General features: G+C 40.3%; 5 protein-coding genes and 1 long non-coding RNA gene across 6 annotated transcripts; 3 read left to right on the forward strand and 3 right to left on the reverse strand.

Annotated features, from left to right (window-relative positions):
* Nucleotides 1–107: 107 nt before the first annotated feature.
* Nucleotides 108–2,044, forward strand: LOC115765382 (histone deacetylase complex subunit SAP30 homolog). Its single transcript, XM_030708905.1, has 2 exons — nucleotides 108–871; nucleotides 996–2,044. Exons 1-2 carry the CDS (start codon nucleotides 476–478, stop codon nucleotides 1,122–1,124), a joined length of 525 nt encoding a protein of 174 aa, XP_030564765.1. The 5' UTR covers nucleotides 108–475; the 3' UTR covers nucleotides 1,125–2,044.
* Nucleotides 2,045–3,549: 1,505 nt separating this feature from the next.
* On the forward strand, nucleotides 3,550–8,947 carry LOC115765371 (UPF0472 protein C16orf72 homolog). The gene is made up of 5 exons (XM_030708894.1): nucleotides 3,550–4,240; nucleotides 5,628–5,717; nucleotides 5,773–5,959; nucleotides 6,057–6,320; nucleotides 7,397–8,947. Exons 1-5 carry the CDS (start codon nucleotides 4,063–4,065, stop codon nucleotides 7,518–7,520), a joined length of 843 nt encoding a protein of 280 aa, XP_030564754.1. The 5' UTR covers nucleotides 3,550–4,062; the 3' UTR covers nucleotides 7,521–8,947.
* LOC115765372 lies at nucleotides 6,685–7,461 on the reverse strand. Its single transcript, XR_004018111.1, has 3 exons — nucleotides 7,379–7,461; nucleotides 7,081–7,239; nucleotides 6,685–7,009 (listed from the first exon to the last, which is right to left on the reverse strand). It is a non-coding gene; the product is annotated as an uncharacterized LOC115765372 (long non-coding RNA).
* Nucleotides 8,948–10,605: 1,658 nt separating the features above from the next.
* LOC115765349 (NECAP-like protein CG9132) lies at nucleotides 10,606–13,002 on the reverse strand. The gene is made up of 4 exons (XM_030708862.1): nucleotides 12,810–13,002; nucleotides 11,708–12,104; nucleotides 11,026–11,243; nucleotides 10,606–10,937 (listed from the first exon to the last, which is right to left on the reverse strand). Exons 1-4 carry the CDS (start codon nucleotides 12,890–12,892, stop codon nucleotides 10,886–10,888), a joined length of 750 nt encoding a protein of 249 aa, XP_030564722.1. The 5' UTR covers nucleotides 12,893–13,002; the 3' UTR covers nucleotides 10,606–10,885.
* Nucleotides 13,003–13,338: 336 nt separating this feature from the next.
* LOC115765357 (transcription factor IIIA) lies at nucleotides 13,339–14,869 on the forward strand. The gene is made up of 2 exons (XM_030708872.1): nucleotides 13,339–13,588; nucleotides 13,650–14,869. Exons 1-2 carry the CDS (start codon nucleotides 13,406–13,408, stop codon nucleotides 14,685–14,687), a joined length of 1,221 nt encoding a protein of 406 aa, XP_030564732.1. The 5' UTR covers nucleotides 13,339–13,405; the 3' UTR covers nucleotides 14,688–14,869.
* Nucleotides 14,870–15,563: 694 nt separating this feature from the next.
* LOC115765358 (39S ribosomal protein L22, mitochondrial) lies at nucleotides 15,564–16,573 on the reverse strand. Its single transcript, XM_030708873.1, has 3 exons — nucleotides 16,227–16,573; nucleotides 15,949–16,162; nucleotides 15,564–15,886 (listed from the first exon to the last, which is right to left on the reverse strand). Exons 1-3 carry the CDS (start codon nucleotides 16,485–16,487, stop codon nucleotides 15,666–15,668), a joined length of 696 nt encoding a protein of 231 aa, XP_030564733.1. The 5' UTR covers nucleotides 16,488–16,573; the 3' UTR covers nucleotides 15,564–15,665.
* Nucleotides 16,574–16,759: the final 186 nt, after the last annotated feature.

Consider the following 16,759-nt stretch of genomic DNA (forward strand, 5'->3'; position numbering starts at 1 on the left):
TGTTGTGACGTAAGCGCAAAATGGAGCAACGCGTGTGCAAAATTGAGCTTACCGTATGTTAACGCATGTAAATAGAATGTTAAGTGCTATCGACACAGACACATCGAATGTTAAGTCGAACTCGTTCACAACTGTGCGACACAGTTGCAAAGTGATGATGTTTACGGTGAATGGGGGGTGAGAAAAACGCATAAGTCAGAGCAGAAAGAAGAGTGGGAGAAGGTAACAAAACTACAAATTAAAACTCGTGTCTTAAACACATTTTATTCGCGTATGTTAGCGAATGTGGAAAAATAAAATCGTTGTTTTTAGTCGTACAACGCACAGTTAAGTTAAGTAAAAATATATTAAATCGCACGAACAACCGCCGATACCCCTCCCCAAACGCACACAGCAGCAACCACACAACAACAACACCAACAACGACAACAGAAGCAGCAGCAGCAACAACAACAACAATAGCCAAAAATTGACGATGAACAACGGATTCAGCACCGGCGAGGAGGACTCGCGGGGCGGTCACACAGATCAAACATGCTGCCTGATCGATGATATGGAACGTTGCCGCAACCAGGCTGGCTACGCCAGCTACAGCAAGCGCATCCAGAAAACGGTCGCACAGAAGCGGCTCAAACTGAGCAGCGATCCAAGTGCGCAGCACATTTACATATGCGACTATCACAAAGAGCGCATTCAATCGGTGCGAACGAAACGGCGACGCAAGGACAGCGAGGACGACAGCAACGAGACGGACACGGATCTGCATGAATTTCCTGATCTATATCAGCTGCATGTGTCCACGCTGCGTCGTTATAAGCGTCACTTCAAGGTGCAGACGCGGCAGGGCATGAAGCGTGCGCAATTGGCGGATGTAAGTGCTACAGATCAGAAGCCAGATCATATCTATAAATCTATATCTATATCAGTATCAATATCAATTTCTTTGAGCATATAAATGTTGATATGTATACATAATGCTACTTTTCGCTTTGCAGACCATCATGAAGCATTTCAAGACAATACCCATTAAGGAAAAGGAGATCATAACGTTCTTTGTGTACATGGTCAAAATGGGCTCCAATAAATTGGATCAGAAGAATGGCATTGGCAATGATACCACTTGAACGCAACTCTGACGGCTGCCGCGCTATCGTTATCGTTATCGCTATCGTTATTGATGCCGGCTGCTGAATACTAGCGCTAGCTGTCCTGCTCTCACACACACACATACACACAGTCACACAAACTATGCGTACAGTGAAATCGAATTAGCCGCATTTGCAGCCAAACCACAATTTTCAGTTTTCCCTTCAACTTGATTTGTTCTTCATCAATTTTTGAATATTTTTGAGACTCATGCCGCGGGCTCGGCCCTGTAACATAGCACGGCTGTATGCATTGAGTAGAATGGTTGTCTTTTATAGACAACTTGTGCTAATACGTAAATTAAATGTAATATATTTCAAAATTCGGTTCATGTAAATTCTCAAGATTTCGTTTACGCATAATTCGGCTTCACTGTACTACGTCAGCATAGCGTCAGCGGTGTCCACTTACCAAATGCCCCCACACATACACACACACACAGAGAGAGAGAGAGAGAAACACCACGACCATATGAATTGTAGAAGCGGTCGCAGCAATAACCACAACAAAAACAACAACAACAACAAAAACACAACTGGTGCTCCCAAAATAGTATAAACGAAAATATTGCAAAGGAAAACAACAAATAATTGAATAGAAATTGTAGCGTTCATTGTTAATAGATCTTTATAGAAAAAAAAGAAATACAAATTGAACATAGATAATCATACTATGTAAATGAGACAAATTGAAGACCCAATTTTGGGGCCAAACGATAAGCAACTAACATTTACCTTAGCCTTTCATTATAAAATGCTGTTTTGTCACCTCTTAGCCAAAAGCAATCAAATAAAATTCTAAATCTGCCAACGTGAAATGAATGAATTATGAGAACAACAATCAATAAATTCATCAAATTCTACGTAAATTAAAAATCAAATAAATAACAAACTGTTTAATAATATGTAATTATTAAATTAATAATTAAATTAAAATTTAATTGTACATGTAATTTTAAATCTGAATTTTAAGAACTTATTTAAAACGAAAACAAACAAAAAAAAAAAAACATTTTTAAATTGAAAAAAACAAAAAATGAAGAAATATGCCGTTTTCGGCAGAAGATTGCTCGCAAACCCTTGCAGAATTGTTATATACATACATATATTCTATGGGAAAACAGCCATAGATATATTGAAGTAGATCTCTTCGGCTGTTGTTCCAAAAGAGCTTTAAAACTGCCTGAATTAATGTGGTAAATACTTACTTATAAACGGGATTGATAGAGCCCTCTTATACGTAAAAGTGCCATCTGCAAGGGTATACAAATGTGCGTGGTAATAAAAAAAAAAAACAACAAAAAAATGTTATTTTTATTTAATTACCTAAATTAAAAGCAATGCGCGTTTTATTCGGGCAACAAATAATGTATCAGCAATAATTAAACATGGACACAATTAGAATAGCCCACATTAGGGTATTGTCCATCAAGATATGCTGTCTGCTGACATCTTCGATGACATGTCATCAGCATAGTCTTGTAGACATTTTAGTTTAGATAATTGATCAACAAATACAGTACGCTCTCGCTTAACGCAATCGGTTCAATTGCAAAAACCGACATAAAATTTAATATTTGCCAACTGACCTGCTTTTAAAAAAGAGATGCCTTTTATATACATTATTATTAACGTTAATTGAATAAATCCGTGTTAGAAATAATTGAATTTTGTGCAATTTATTTATGGAAATATGGGCATTTTTGGACATCACTTTTCTACAATTAATATTTTATAAATAATAAAAAAAAAAAACAGGTATCAAAGCATACAAATTTCTAAAGCAAAAAGTATTTGCATTAGCATTAAAGTGAATTGCGTCTATCGAGGAGTTGTGGTAACGAGGGTGTACTGTATGTACAGTATGGCTTGTGCGTTAACCTTAATTCCAGAAGATATAAGGCCATAGATATTGGATCTACTTATAGTTGTATGTACGGAGAAAGAATGTTCGTAATATGCCGCATATCGAATAAAGGAAGAAGACGAAAAACAAATTATCTAGATACATATATGTATCAATATAGTTGGGGGCACCTCCACTCACGCCCAACTTGTTGAGGAATAATGATCGATTGTTCAGGCAAATGGCTAATAAATAATGCAATATTACTAAAATGGAAAATAAGCTAGGATTCGTAGTGAAGATTATGAATAAGTGCACAAAATACACCAGCAACTTGTTTAAAGGCAAGCATATTTTTCGCGGGCTTTCAACAAATATCGCATTAATCGATATTTTCTTTAGTGCGATACGTGGTAACAGCCGATATATATTGTGTGTTGTTGTCAACTGGCTGTATTTTGTAATATCAGCAGTTTTCGGTGTTGGCGATACATCGATAAGAGCACCCATCTCTAGCTTAGTTCATTTTTTGTGGTGGTTAACGTACAAATGTGCTGCGTGCTCCTTTTTAACAAGTTTTCAGAATATTTACATTTGATATCTTAATCCTCTGACGTAGTTAAAGCTATTTGGCAGTTGAATCGTAGCTCAACTGAATTGCCGGATCGCTAAAACATCAAAAACTACGGACTCGCGCACACAGATTAACCAACGCTACATACAAAGACCCACACATACGAAGAAGCGTGCGTGTTGGTGTGTGTGTGTGTGTGTGTGTGTGTGAGCGCGCGTGTGTGTGTCAGTGTCAGTGCGTGCTGCTGTCGTCGTCGTCGTCGTCGTCGTTGCAAAGAGGAAGCAGCAGGCAAAGGCGAACGGCGGACGCGAAAAAGGAGCCCAAGAGCTCAAGAAGCTGCAGGGAACGGCTGGCAGTTACCGGAACATTGAGTTGCAGCAGCACAAGTTCAAATACATACAGCACAATAACAACAACAGCAACAACAACAATAACAACAAGCGAATAGCAGCAGCACACAACAAAGGTGTCGCCCCCGCCTTTCCTCCCCCACAAAAATGCAACAACAAGAATCTGGGGGCGAGGAGAGCTGGCTAGAGGAGCAGTGCCATCGCGAAATCAACGGCCAGAACGATGAGTACGAGCGCGAGTTTGTGCGTCAGCGGGACAACAATTTAAGCACCGTCTGGGGCGCATTCCAGGACTCGGCCACTGCAGTTGCACAGCTCTATCGTGGTAAGTGCTTCACGTTCATGTTCATCCTGCTGAACCTTTTGATACTCTAAATGCATTTTGTTTATGGTACTATGCTTCGTTGTATTTGCATCGCATGCATATGTATGTAGCACATGCACACACCCAGTCTGCGTATGTGTATGTGCATAAAAATAGTTCGGACGGGAGCGTATTAATAGCGGCCGTGCAGCCTGCCTGTGCCAGGCAGCAGAGAATTGTAACAACAACAACAAGTGCATGCTCACAACAGGCCCGGCTTTTAAGCTTATGGGCCTGCCTATGCGTGTGTGTGTGTGTGCATGTGTATGGTGCTGCTCTCGCAGGCATCATTCACACGCCTTAAAATTCTCCACATTACCTATTCTCCACTTATTCGCATGCAATCTACGCATTATCAAAAACTGCAGCAGCAGAAGGGCTTGGAATGCAATAGAGACCAGGCATGTTGATGTCTCTGTCTGCGTTCGGTTTTTGGTGTTGCTCTTTGAACGAAACAACAAGAAGAACGAACGGAAAGCGGAACGCAATAACATTTGCGCTGCACTGCGCAGCAACTGCAGCGTTTGTTATCCTTAAGACATAGACGCTGCGCTCGATTTTTTTTTTGGTTTATTCATTTTAGTTCCAGATGAAAAAGTCATTTGGTCACATAGCATCTAACCACAAATGTGTGTGTGTGTGTGTTTGTTTAAATATAGTGCGTCATTTAGAAAAACAACATTTGACAAACAGCTGTTTTCGACTGTCGCTGCAGAGAGTGGAAGCTGCTGACGTCGCTGCCGCCGCCGCCCTAGGCCGCATAAGCTTAAGCGTCGCATTCTGTTTGCTCTCTTCCTCGTTTTCGGCTGTTGCTACTCGCAAAGACAAGCAACAGCGAGCGAGAGCTATCTTAACGTTTCTAATGCTCCTTATTTCCGTTTCTTATTTTCTGTATTTGCTGCCGTCCCTCTCCCACTTGGTCAGTTGATGCGCCGTGACGTCGTAGAGTCCGCATTGTCATTTGATTCTCCCTCATGTGCTGCGGATCAATAACGGCAAATGGCTTTGCTCCTTTATGTTTCCGTGTCTTTTGCTCAGCAGCAGCAGCAGCAGGTGTTGGCTATTTTAAAGAGCGAAGAGAAAACATGGAGAGAACAATTTCCCCAAGTGATCTGCGAATGGTGGCCATTTCGATTTGCAACCCTATTGATAACAATAAAGGGATAATACCTTCACTTTACCTGTATATTATTTTCTTCTTCTTCTAAAAGTCTACTACTAAAAGGACCGAACTGTAGATTTGATGATTTAAGGAATTGAATTAAGTATTCGGTATCTTAAGCTAATTGATATATTCAATAATTCCCGCATCGATCTTAATGTAGTTTCGCTATCTTGTCTCTTACAGAACGCTCTTCCAACACATTCGCTCCGGAGGCTGGGGCACTGTGGCTGCCCTTTCAGACCGCAGCTGGCACTGTGACAACACTCTACAAAGGTAATTATTGTTGGATTGTTTAAACAAATGCTAAACTAAAGTGGCTTCCTTTTAGAATCTTGTGATGGTCTCAAACGCACCAGCGACGCTGCCATACAATGCGGCTACCAAAGACGCACACGCGAACTGGCCGATTGGGCGCGCAGCAAAAAACGCCGCATGATACGGCGCGAGGATTTGCTGGCCTATTTAGCTGGAAAAGCGCTGCCAACGCAACCAACGAATCCACATGCCAATCGTCGGTGAGTCCGCCTTCTAAGGCAGCCGAACATATCCTCCAGACTAATGCTTTCTCTATCTCGCATGCTCGCCCGCTTGCCCGCTTGCCTCATGCTGCAGGTCGCCCAAGCCGGAACATCACCATGGCGGCGGAGTACATCATCATCAAGTCAGCGGCAGCACAAATAGTGTCACTGGCTCGGCGATAGGCTTTGCCAGCAACGGACTGACCATGATGCCACCCACAACCGCCGGCGGACAACCAACGCATTTGCTAAACGCCGCCAGCGGTCAGGCGGCGACAGTAGGTGCCACAGGCGGCACTGGCGGCATCATCGGCGACGATCTGCACACTTTCAAGGAGGCCTTAGTTTTGCGTCCACGGTACCTATATTACCATAGACCATCTAGCAAACTAGTTACATGCTTTGCTAGTCTCGCATCGGCATCAGATTCTCATATATATATATATATATATATATATTTGTAGACAGATGGGCTTAATAATGTGTGGATAGACAAACTATATTCGATATTCAAATTGAATTATTCATAAAGTATAGAAGCAACTGCTTTTAAGTCATACTTTGTGTCTTTGAACCATGTTTAAGGGTATAGTTCTGTTACGAAATCCATATAAGTAGCCATCTCCGAGCCCAAAGAGTATATATCTATATTCTGTATACATCTGTATTCTATAATGTAACTTAAAGTCCGTCCGTCCGTGCTTGTATGTAACAAGTTTTTAGTTAAAAAAAACAATTGACGACAGAACCATGCAAATGTCCGAATCGGACCTATGTATATTATAGATGCGCAAGGAAGTATCGGTCAGTGTATACTTTTTGAATGAAAAACATTTCATTTTAGGCTATTTCAAGCAAACTCAGCAATCACGAGCTTTGCCGTGCTCGTAACAAATAAGCTACATTTAAACTTTTAAAGTAAACATATTGAAAATGGGTGCAAATGTATACTATATATACTATATACTTGTTGATCTGGATGACGAGCTGCTGCGATCCAGTTCTGTCCGTGTACGCTTTCATGTCGAGAGAAACAAAACCTCCTTACTTGAAAATCGAAAAATATGTTTTTAGCTTATTATCGAAATATCAATAGATTATCAGAAATGGTTCTTTACAACATAACTCGTAGATCAAATGGGGGTTGTGTAGCCTCTCGTATAGTAGATATGCATTAAGCCGTGCACCCCAAATTTCGAATAGACAAAATCTTAAAGGTAGAGCCTTGTGCTTTGGTATGTATCCACCTTTGTATGCCCTATTTCGTAAGGATCAGACTGTAAACAACCGAGTTAAATCAGAATGCATTTTTCATGGCGACAACAAGAAAAGGAAGAAGATTTATATATATATATATATATATATATATATATATATATATGCATATTTCTTAACATTTGTTTAATTGTTATTTACTTTATCTTTGCTTTCTAGCGGACCGGAGCTATTTGCATTTGTTGCCAACGAAATCGCTCGCCATTGCAAGCGTCCCGGCAGTCCCATCGACGACAAAATGGACATTTGCCACTACAGCAGTAAACGTCAGCGCTTTATGTAATCCCAGCATCTAGCGGCAGCCAACGGGATGGACACACATAGACACACATACATACACACTCTTATACACATACACATGCATGCGCCAAATTGAAATGCAACAACACTTTTCCCACTCAATGCAGCAGCTGGAGTAACACGTGCTATTGTTTGGGGGGGGAGGGTAAGAGGGGTGGCATGGAAACAACAACAAAAACAAGATCAACTGCAGCCGCCGCAACAGTGTGTGTGTGTGCGTAGGTGTAGGTGTGTGGGGCAGGGGCGCGACTAGTTCTATTAAACTGTACTATTAAACTGTTAAATTCTGTTTATAATATTTATGCCGTAAAGTTCTTGTTACTGCGCTTTGTCGACTCAAACACAACACAGACACACACACACACACACAGCCACACACACACGCAGCCACACACACAAGCAAACACACAGTTAACACACACCGATCAGCATAAGTTAAGTTTAGTTAGTTATTAAGCATAAAAAAGCTTTTGTTGTAAGTTTTCAAGTCAAGAGGTGGTCTTAAACATAGCGAAAATATTGTGTTAATGCACGCAGTTATATGTAGCCTAGTATAACACAAACACAAACACACATGCATACATTCAAAACTGTTATACGTAGGCATTATTGAAGCATGAAAATGATGAAAGCAAAAAGAAAACAGACCCATTAGACCGTTCCAGGTGGCAATTAAGCCGTGTTACCAATCGATCTATCTATGCACATTTTAAAACGGTTATGTAGCAATTGTTGTAACATACATATACATATATTTATGTATGTATGTATGCATAACACAACTACAAACACTGTTGTAAGCCAAAAGTTGTAATGTATATAAGTGAGTAAGTCGGAAATGATAGAAAAACAACACGTTTCGATAAAGTTACATTATGTTTGGATGACACGTACTAAAACCTTAGCTGTTTATATAAACAATATATGCGTATATATATATATTTATATACTTATTTTATGATTTGTTCACATCATCGAAACGCTTCCTAAAGTCACCACAGAAAAAAAAAAGAAAAAGAAAATGCTAACAAAACTAACAAAATTTCAATTAAAAGATTAAAGATAATAATCCGCGGTACAGTTGCAAACGATATTTGATCTTGGCAGTAAACTTCTCGCATGTCTAGTTAGCCAGGAAATACCATCTATATATATATATATATATTTATTCGTATAGAACCCATCTATGTATATGAATATAGCGTCGATGATCAAGTTGAGCAAGTTTGAGAACGAAAGCACGTACTAAATTATATGTATTAAAACAAAAGTCCTATGAAATATTTGAGTTGTAATAAATTTAACAAATATGCTTAATTAACAATATACAATTCAAAATGAGAAAAGAACGCAATTAAAAGAAGAAAAAAAATTATTATACAAGATTAAGAAGAAAAACACTATAAGTTTAAATAAAAACATTAAAACATACAAAATCAACCGAACTTAGACTCGTTTTTTCTACATTTTGCAATTCATTTATATTATGTATTTTCAAAAACTATCATATTTGTTTTCGAATATAAGGTATACATATATTGTTATTGAATGGAACGAGATTGTGAATGTGAGCGGAGTTGAATATCGCCTGAACGAAGTCAATTGAAAAGCTGAAGAAAAACGAAAAACGATCTTATAAAACATAAACTTTCCTCGTAACTAAAGTTCTACTAAATAGAATCTAGAGCAGAGCTGAAAATATTTGTTTGTTGACTCCGATATTGGAAAGACTTTTTCCGACTTTTTTTACTGCCCTTTTTGAAAATCCAACTCTGCGAGATATTTTGAAAATAGAAAAAATGATATACGATATTCGAAAGAAAACGAAAAACAAACCAAAACTTCTGAAAGTGCATCTGTACTGAACGACTTAATGACATAGAAAGAGACAGAAAGATGAACATCGCCTTCTTCCTCGTTGTACCTGGAATTTATTTCTACACCTTTCAAGAAATGATACAAAAAAAAAAACAGGACGAGATCTTCTTGGCCAGAATGAATTCCTTGTTTATTCGTAAGTTAGTTTGGGCTTCAGAAACTCAAGAATTGTACATTGAAATTCATTGCTATTTTATTTTCATATTCATTTTAAATTTATATATATATATATATATGTATATATTTTGTTTTTTTCTTTTTGTTGTATATTTATATATATATATATAGATGTGTACATATATTATATTATTTGTATAACTGCACGGCTGGCAATTAATTACATATTACATTAAATCGGTGAATTAATTAACTAATACAAAACAAGACGATTGCAATGTAGCGAGACTGTCAAACTGTACAGTCGTGGAGGCGGGGCGCCAATCAGTAGCTCTCGAACTGTAACAAAGCTGCCAGAACAGTTTTTGAATTGTCGCTTGATTTTCGTAAATGATAAGAGGAAAAGCTTTGCATATTTTGGTAAACATTCAAATACAAATAAAGTGCCAGTTGCAGCATTACATGAACAAAATTTGTTAAATCGCAACCAACTATTTATCAACAGCAACAAAATGAGCACAGCAACAGTTTGGAATGCTGCGCAGCAAAACACAGTTATAGTTATTTATTTTTGTTTTCTTCATGTTTCCTTTTGCACTAGAGATATCAACAAAATTGTTAAACAGATTTTTGCGATCGCTTTTCGATTGTTGCAATTTCAAGCACAATTAAATAAATTGTAGTTAACGTTTCTTTTTCTTCCTTTTAATTCTATTTCTCAATTCAGTTTAGGTGTGTGTTTCTGTGTGTGGCGAAGGTATGTGTGTGTGTGTGTCTGTGTAAAACAATGTGAAGAGCAAACGAAAAAAAAAATGGTTAATTGTTAATCGGTTTAACGATAACGATAACGATACTTTTGAACTAATTACAATGTCTTGCCCTTAACGGAATGTTTATGCTACATTTCCAACACTTAACAGAAACTGTTCTCAATTGCCATTCCACGAAAATTCTTTGCTGTGATATGCAAATACGCTTGAGTTAAATTCATTTAGAATTGTACGTCAGAACAGTTCTGTATCCATATATATATATATATATATATATATATATATAGATATATATATATGTAATATGTATATATAGTTCTTATGTCAAGAAACAAAATTAATGCAAAAATTAAATTATACAAAATTTAACGTTAACGGACATGTTTTTCGAAAATGTATGTAACATATATATATGCTGCTACTGTATATATATATATGTGTGTGTTTTTTAGTGTTGGTCGTTATGTTGTCCAATAGCGAGTTTAAGTTGTGTGTATGCGTGTGTGTGTGTGTGTCTGTGTGTTAAAAAGCAGTTAAGAGCCCTTAACACAAAACCGGTGCGTGACGTTGCGCAGGTCGCAGCCTAAAACTGAACCCAATTGGCATTTGCCGTATTCTGTTGTCCTTGATTACCGCTGAAAGAGAGCGAGAGAGAGAGAGAGAGAGAGAGGGGAAGAGTCAGTTGGTAAACAAAACATTGCCTGCGTATTTGTTGCAGCTCACCCGGCGGATGCGTAGTCGGTCCACTCCGTGCCGGCGCCGCCTCCGCTGGTCCGATGGGCTGGCGATGCGCCCGGACTTTGCCGCAACGTCGCCGCAGCCGCAGCCGCACCGGCTGGCGGTGGCGCAATTTTGGCCAAACCACCTGGCGGCGGTGGTAGCACACCGCCGGTACCTTTGCCCTTGCCAGTGCGCGAGCTGCCTTCAGAGCCATCCTTTTTCTGCAAAGCAAAGTCCAAAGTATTGTTAATCTCTATAATATTCAGCAAGGCTACAATATGACAATAATAAAGGGGATTCCCTAGTGTTCATTTGTTGAGGATCGTCAAGTTTAACATATTTATTGTATAAATTGTATGTCAATTAAAATGGAATAGAGATTGACATCAGGGAAATGAATCCAATAAAAATTGCAAACGCGCATTTTATAAGAAAGTCGATATTGTGTTCTACTCTATAAAAATGAGCATCAAAGCGGGTATCTTGGTTTTGCGAGGCCGTATGTTACAGGCAAATCTCTGATAGAATAGGAATAATCATGTGAGGTATGAAAGTACAATTAAAGGCCATATTTAAGCCTTGACATGATCGCACATCAAATCAAGAAAGTTACTTGGAAATCAAGAAGCTTTGGATAAGGCATAATGCGGAGCTGTGAACAGAGTATCTTGTAGTCTATAGTTACCGTGATGCGCATGTTTATTTTGATGGTTTCACCCTCCTTGAAGCCCAAATCGAGCTCCTGTTTGGGTTCAGTTTTCTCTTTTTCGATTTGCTCTTGATTCTTGACCCACTTGAAGTGATCCTGTAACGCCACATTCAAATCGAACGAATCGGAGCGATCGCCAAAACCGAGACCCAAAAACGCCGATCGTCCATTGTCGTCCTGGACACGTATGACAAAGTAGCGTGAACTGTCCGAGACCGATTCAATGGCAACACCGGGATATGTATCTACGGGGCAGTTGGCAAACAGTGCGCCGCTCGTCTTATCCTCCAGCTTTAGTATGCAAGTTGTGCCCTTGGCTACCAGACGCATTCGTCCGGTCCAGGTGGGCTCTTTCAGGTTCCAGTCCGCTGCTCTGCGTGTTGCAAAACCGATTTAAAATTATTATTCTTTTTAGTTCATAAACATTTTCAGTTGCTGGCATGCGCACATACGCATATGTATGTGTGTGTCTGTGTCTGTGTGTGTGTGTGTGTGCGCGCTCTTATTTGCCTGCCTGTATTTATTGTTTTCTGCTGTGCGGGCGCTTCAAGCGAAAACAAAGAAAGTCAACAACAAGACTAGCAACAAAAACAATTACACTTATACAAAAGCTTTGGCTGCACACACACACAAGCAGACACACACACGCAAGTGCATATACATACATTAGACTTGCAAGTGAAATGTACAGCAATTGAGAGAAACTGCAAAGCGAGCGCTTAAATAAAAGTGCAGTAAAAAAAATCAATTGGAATTGAACTTCAAAAGAGGCAGCAATCAACAACAGTCATGTTCAGGTTGTTTTTTTTTTCTTTTTTTTTTTTTTTTTTTTTTTTTTTAGTAACCTTGGCTGTGGCCTTTTGCCACATATTTCGGTCTAATTTCCGTGCCTTGCGCATTTTTAACATAATTATTGCATTTCTCATGGACACACATACAAATGCATACACACTGTGTTGGGATGTGGGGGCGTCTCTGCATGAAATCACAAAACTTTCAATTGCACCACATAACAACAACAACTGGACAAATTTTTGTATTTTGAGCACAATTTTTCAAATTGAAGTTGACATCTCACCTGTATCCTCTGTTGCTGGCGCGTGGCGGTATTTTGTATATGAATACCTCGGGCTTTACAATCAGCACACTTTCATATTCCATATTTATTTGAATTAATACTATTGTTTATAATCTTGCCTATGAGTTCCGTTTATAACTTTAAGCTTACAACTACATATACTGCGGAGCTGCAAGACAATCGATGCCAAATATCGATGATGTGGACAATCGAATGGCCTCCACAATGCTTAGCGCTGATATAAAATGAGTGAATTCTAGGTTGCCACGTAGCAGCTACTTGCAGTCTGGCTACGTTGGCAACAGCTGACAATTCGCCAGGTCGTAGTTTAAATTTTTGGATACTATTTTTGATGTTAAAACAATATGCTGTACTTGCTAAAGTTGCTTTTCGGCTAACAAAGTATTAAAAATATCTCATACATTTACTGATTGTCTTTAAATAAGAAATAGCGCGAAAAGTATCGATAGCTTATATCGATTTATAATCTGTAACTATCGTTGTTTCAAACCTAAGTATCGCCATATCGATGTCGTAGATTGACATTCCAAGCTCGCACGTTGTTTCTGAGCTATCTACGTTCATGCTAAAGCAAAATGCCACCGGGTGTGCAAATCACGAGCGACAGCGACTTAGATCTGGTATTGGAGGAGTTTAAGGCCAAACAGGCTCGTCGCGACAGCACCGGCCCCAAATACAGCTGCAGCATCGGCGGCTGTGACGCAAGCTTTAAGCGTCTGGACCAATTGGATCGCCATGAATACCATCACACCGGCATTGTAAGTCAAAAAAGGGAACCAAAGCGGCTTCCATCAACCAACTGACCATTTGTTCTTGTAGAAAAAGCATGCTTGCAGCTACGAGGGCTGTGATAAGAGTTATTCGATTGTCACCCATTTGAAGCGTCATCTACGCAGCACACACGAGCGTCCTGCGGCACTGCAGAAAACAATCAAATGCAGTCTGCCGGAGTGCAGCAAGATGTTCACATCGACCAGCAATATGACGCGACACGTACGCGAAGCACATGAGTTTCCGCGCGAATATGCGTGCACACATTGCTCGGCCAAGTTCAGGCAAAAGATGAAACTGCGCCGCCACGAGATTACACAGCACACACAGGCGTATCCGTTTCGGTGCGAGAAGTGCACTCGCGGCTTCTATCAACAGTGGCAACAGGAAAGCCACCAGCGCAGCTGCAAGCTCTACGCCTGCCCTCAATGTGAAGAGCAATTCGACAAATGGACGCTCTACACAAAACATTGCCGTGAAACGCTGCACGGACGCGAACGCCACAAGTGCGAGCAATGCGAGCGCAGCTACGAGAAGCCAAGCGATCTGAGTGCCCATATCACTGCTAAACATCCTGCAGAGAACGAATCGACTTTTGCATGCACCGAGCCTGGCTGCAATCGCAGCTATTCCTACGAGCGCAATTTGCGGCAGCACGTCTTGTCCGCCCATTCGGGCAGGCGCTTTGAGTGCCTGGCCGTTGATTGTCAGCGTTGTTTCAGCAGCGCCCAAAATCTCAGCAAGCATTTGCTGCGCGACCATACAGCCAAAGAGCGCCTGCCGACTAAAAAGCAGCAAAGCCCAAATCCAAGCCCAAACCCATCCCCGGCAGTAAAAGTGTCGCGCAAGCGTCGTCGTGATGCGGGCAAGCCAACGCGCTCGCGCCTATCCAAGCTGGCTTGCCTGGTGCTCGACAAGAAGATTGATAAGGAGGTGCGCCTGCGCAAACCACTGGCGCTGACTAGCGTATCCCAGGAACTGCAAAAGCAACAGGAAAACCAGCAGGCACAGATGGACGATGGAGAAATTGAGGAGCTGCTGGCGCAAGCGCTGCATAATGACACCGAAGAGGAAATTGCCGCATAATCGATCATCAAAGTGCTTACACAAGTGTTTTCCAACCTCAATAAAAACATAGGAAATGAGCTATTGTATAAATATTTAAGCGACTATTTTAGTTCTTGCAAAGCAATGTCATACATTCGTAATTAGTTCGAAAATAACAACAACTATTTATTGCTGATAACCTGCAAGCTTTGCTGTTTGGTCATAATTGATGTTTCATTGTTTACTTCTATATATTGAAAATTGTTTGTACGGATTGACTGATTGGAAAATTCCACCCAAACCATGCCTAAACTCATTTGCAGACGTTTGTTCAAATCCATTTTAAAGGTATTTAACACTTTTTGAAGAATCCATGCCACTCCTTGGTGGACATGGAACTCCAAGGATTGGTGAGTGATGTTATAACTCGGCCGCGCAACGCCAGGCAATATGTCCAGAGAAAGAAAATATTCAAAAATGAGTTGAATGAACAAATCGCTCTATGATAGGAAAATCTTATTTACATAGTTATATATTGATACCATATAGAAAATGACACCTTATCGTGCCATCTTAAAAGGTTATCAGTCAAATAGATAGTCATATTCCTAATATCTATTTTAGCAGGCTTCCTAATGCCCTGTTGAAATGCAGCTACATGTCTTCTAGATACAAAATCAGTTAAACTCTTTAGTTGTTCCATACTTTTTTGTATGTCACATGTATCTAGATCTAGCTTTTAACATTTATATAAAAGAACTGAACAAATATTGCTTTAAATATACATTTTTGTCAGATATATCAACTGATATTTGACGTTTACATATTCCAATATTCACAGAGTTTGAGCAGGTTCTTGAAATGGTTCGCTGTAGGATTAGTTGTTTTTAATGAATTTCTATTGAATTCAATCAATTGATGTTTCAGTTTGGGTTTTATTTAAAAATAACGTTTTTGATAACATTAACAAATGCGCTGCACGTGAAAGATGCTGTGTAAGGGTGTATGCGGTGGATTCTACAACGAACTGATGACCTTGCGGCTGCGCATCTGCTCCAGCCATTGCTCCAATTGCTGTTGCGGCGTCTGTGGCTCGGGCAGATAATAATGCTGTGGAGGTTCGCCCTCCTCTAGGCGCAGAAAGTAGTGACAGTGCTTGTACTCAACGCGCCCGAAGCGACCGCGGGCATGCCGACGCATACCCTTAAAGACACGTCCTTTGCCCACAAAGGATTCAGCTGGGACACAAGAAAAACCCGCTAAATTAGTTGAGACCTATTGTGAAAGTTGACTATTTTACCAATCCACAAGTTGCTTTTGTACTCCACGTTGTGCCGCTCAACGGCCATTTGCTGAGCCTCCAGTATCGTCTCCTTGACATCTGTGGCGCCTTTCTTGAGCACAAAATTCAGCTGCTTGAGCGCCTCATCCACGGACATGCCGCGCACAAAGGCCGCTATATACCACATCTTGTCCGGACTGTATTTGATGTTGGTGCGCATGTGGCACACATACTGGAAATGAATTGGTTGCCATTAGAATAAGCGCATATTGAAATCATCGTGTCAGCTCTTTTACCGCCTTGCGTGGCTCCTCATCCGACTCCTGTGGCGGATGCACCGTTTTGTTATACTCCAGCCATTTGCGCGGCCCGTAATTGTGTTTGTTCCATTTGGCGCACAGCCCGCCCGTCGAAGCCGTGTGCACGCCGCAACAGTAAACGTTTTGCGTGATCGCAGGTGGCATTGCTAACAATTTGGCGACGCTGGTGGCGGGGGCGGTTGCCAGCAGCGGCGTCTGCAGCGTTAGCTGCGCCATTTGTCTTATCACCTTGTGCATGGTACTTCAGGTTTTGTTTAATAAAAATGTCAAATGAATTATAGCTATAAAAAAAACCTATAAGCACCATCGGTCGCGTAATCTGCCAGCGAACAGCTGTGTGTGCGTAGCCGAAATCTTATCGATATATCCGATATCGATAGTCTTGCGTGCTTCAAATGTTTGCGATAAGCATCATTAAATCGAGACTATATTTTCGTTAATCGTATATTTATTAAATACCTGAATACCTTATCAAATTCAAACGATCACAATTAGGTATCTTATGCTGA

The sequence above is a fragment of the Drosophila novamexicana genome, unplaced genomic scaffold (assembly GCF_003285875.2).
Source record: "Drosophila novamexicana strain 15010-1031.04,08,12 unplaced genomic scaffold, DnovRS2.1 tig00000960-arrow-arrow-pilon, whole genome shotgun sequence".
Lineage (NCBI taxonomy): Eukaryota > Metazoa > Arthropoda > Insecta > Diptera > Drosophilidae > Drosophila > Drosophila novamexicana.

Coding starts and splice junctions, on each gene's coding strand:
- LOC115765358 (XM_030708873.1), bottom strand. CDS start 16,487: ATGCACAAGGTGATAAGACAAATGGCGCAGCTAACGCTGCAGACGCCG. Junction 16,163..16,226: donor ATGAGGAGCCACGCAAGGCG/GTAAAAGAGCTG, acceptor ATTCATTTCCAG/TATGTGTGCCACATGCGCAC. Junction 15,887..15,948: donor CAAAAGCAACTTGTGGATTG/GTAAAATAGTCA, acceptor CTTGTGTCCCAG/CTGAATCCTTTGTGGGCAAA.
- LOC115765357 (XM_030708872.1), top strand. CDS start 13,406: ATGCCACCGGGTGTGCAAATCACGAGCGACAGCGACTTAGATCTGGTA. Junction 13,589..13,649: donor AATACCATCACACCGGCATT/GTAAGTCAAAAA, acceptor TTGTTCTTGTAG/AAAAAGCATGCTTGCAGCTA.
- LOC115765371 (XM_030708894.1), top strand. CDS start 4,063: ATGCAACAACAAGAATCTGGGGGCGAGGAGAGCTGGCTAGAGGAGCAG. Junction 4,241..5,627: donor AGTTGCACAGCTCTATCGTG/GTAAGTGCTTCA, acceptor TGTCTCTTACAG/AACGCTCTTCCAACACATTC. Junction 5,960..6,056: donor AATCCACATGCCAATCGTCG/GTGAGTCCGCCT, acceptor CTCATGCTGCAG/GTCGCCCAAGCCGGAACATC.
- LOC115765349 (XM_030708862.1), bottom strand. CDS start 12,892: ATGGAATATGAAAGTGTGCTGATTGTAAAGCCCGAGGTATTCATATAC. Junction 11,244..11,707: donor AAATAAACATGCGCATCACG/GTAACTATAGAC, acceptor TTTGCTTTGCAG/AAAAAGGATGGCTCTGAAGG. Junction 10,938..11,025: donor ACCGACTACGCATCCGCCGG/GTGAGCTGCAAC, acceptor GCTCTCTTTCAG/CGGTAATCAAGGACAACAGA.
- LOC115765382 (XM_030708905.1), top strand. CDS start 476: ATGAACAACGGATTCAGCACCGGCGAGGAGGACTCGCGGGGCGGTCAC. Junction 872..995: donor AGCGTGCGCAATTGGCGGAT/GTAAGTGCTACA, acceptor TTCGCTTTGCAG/ACCATCATGAAGCATTTCAA.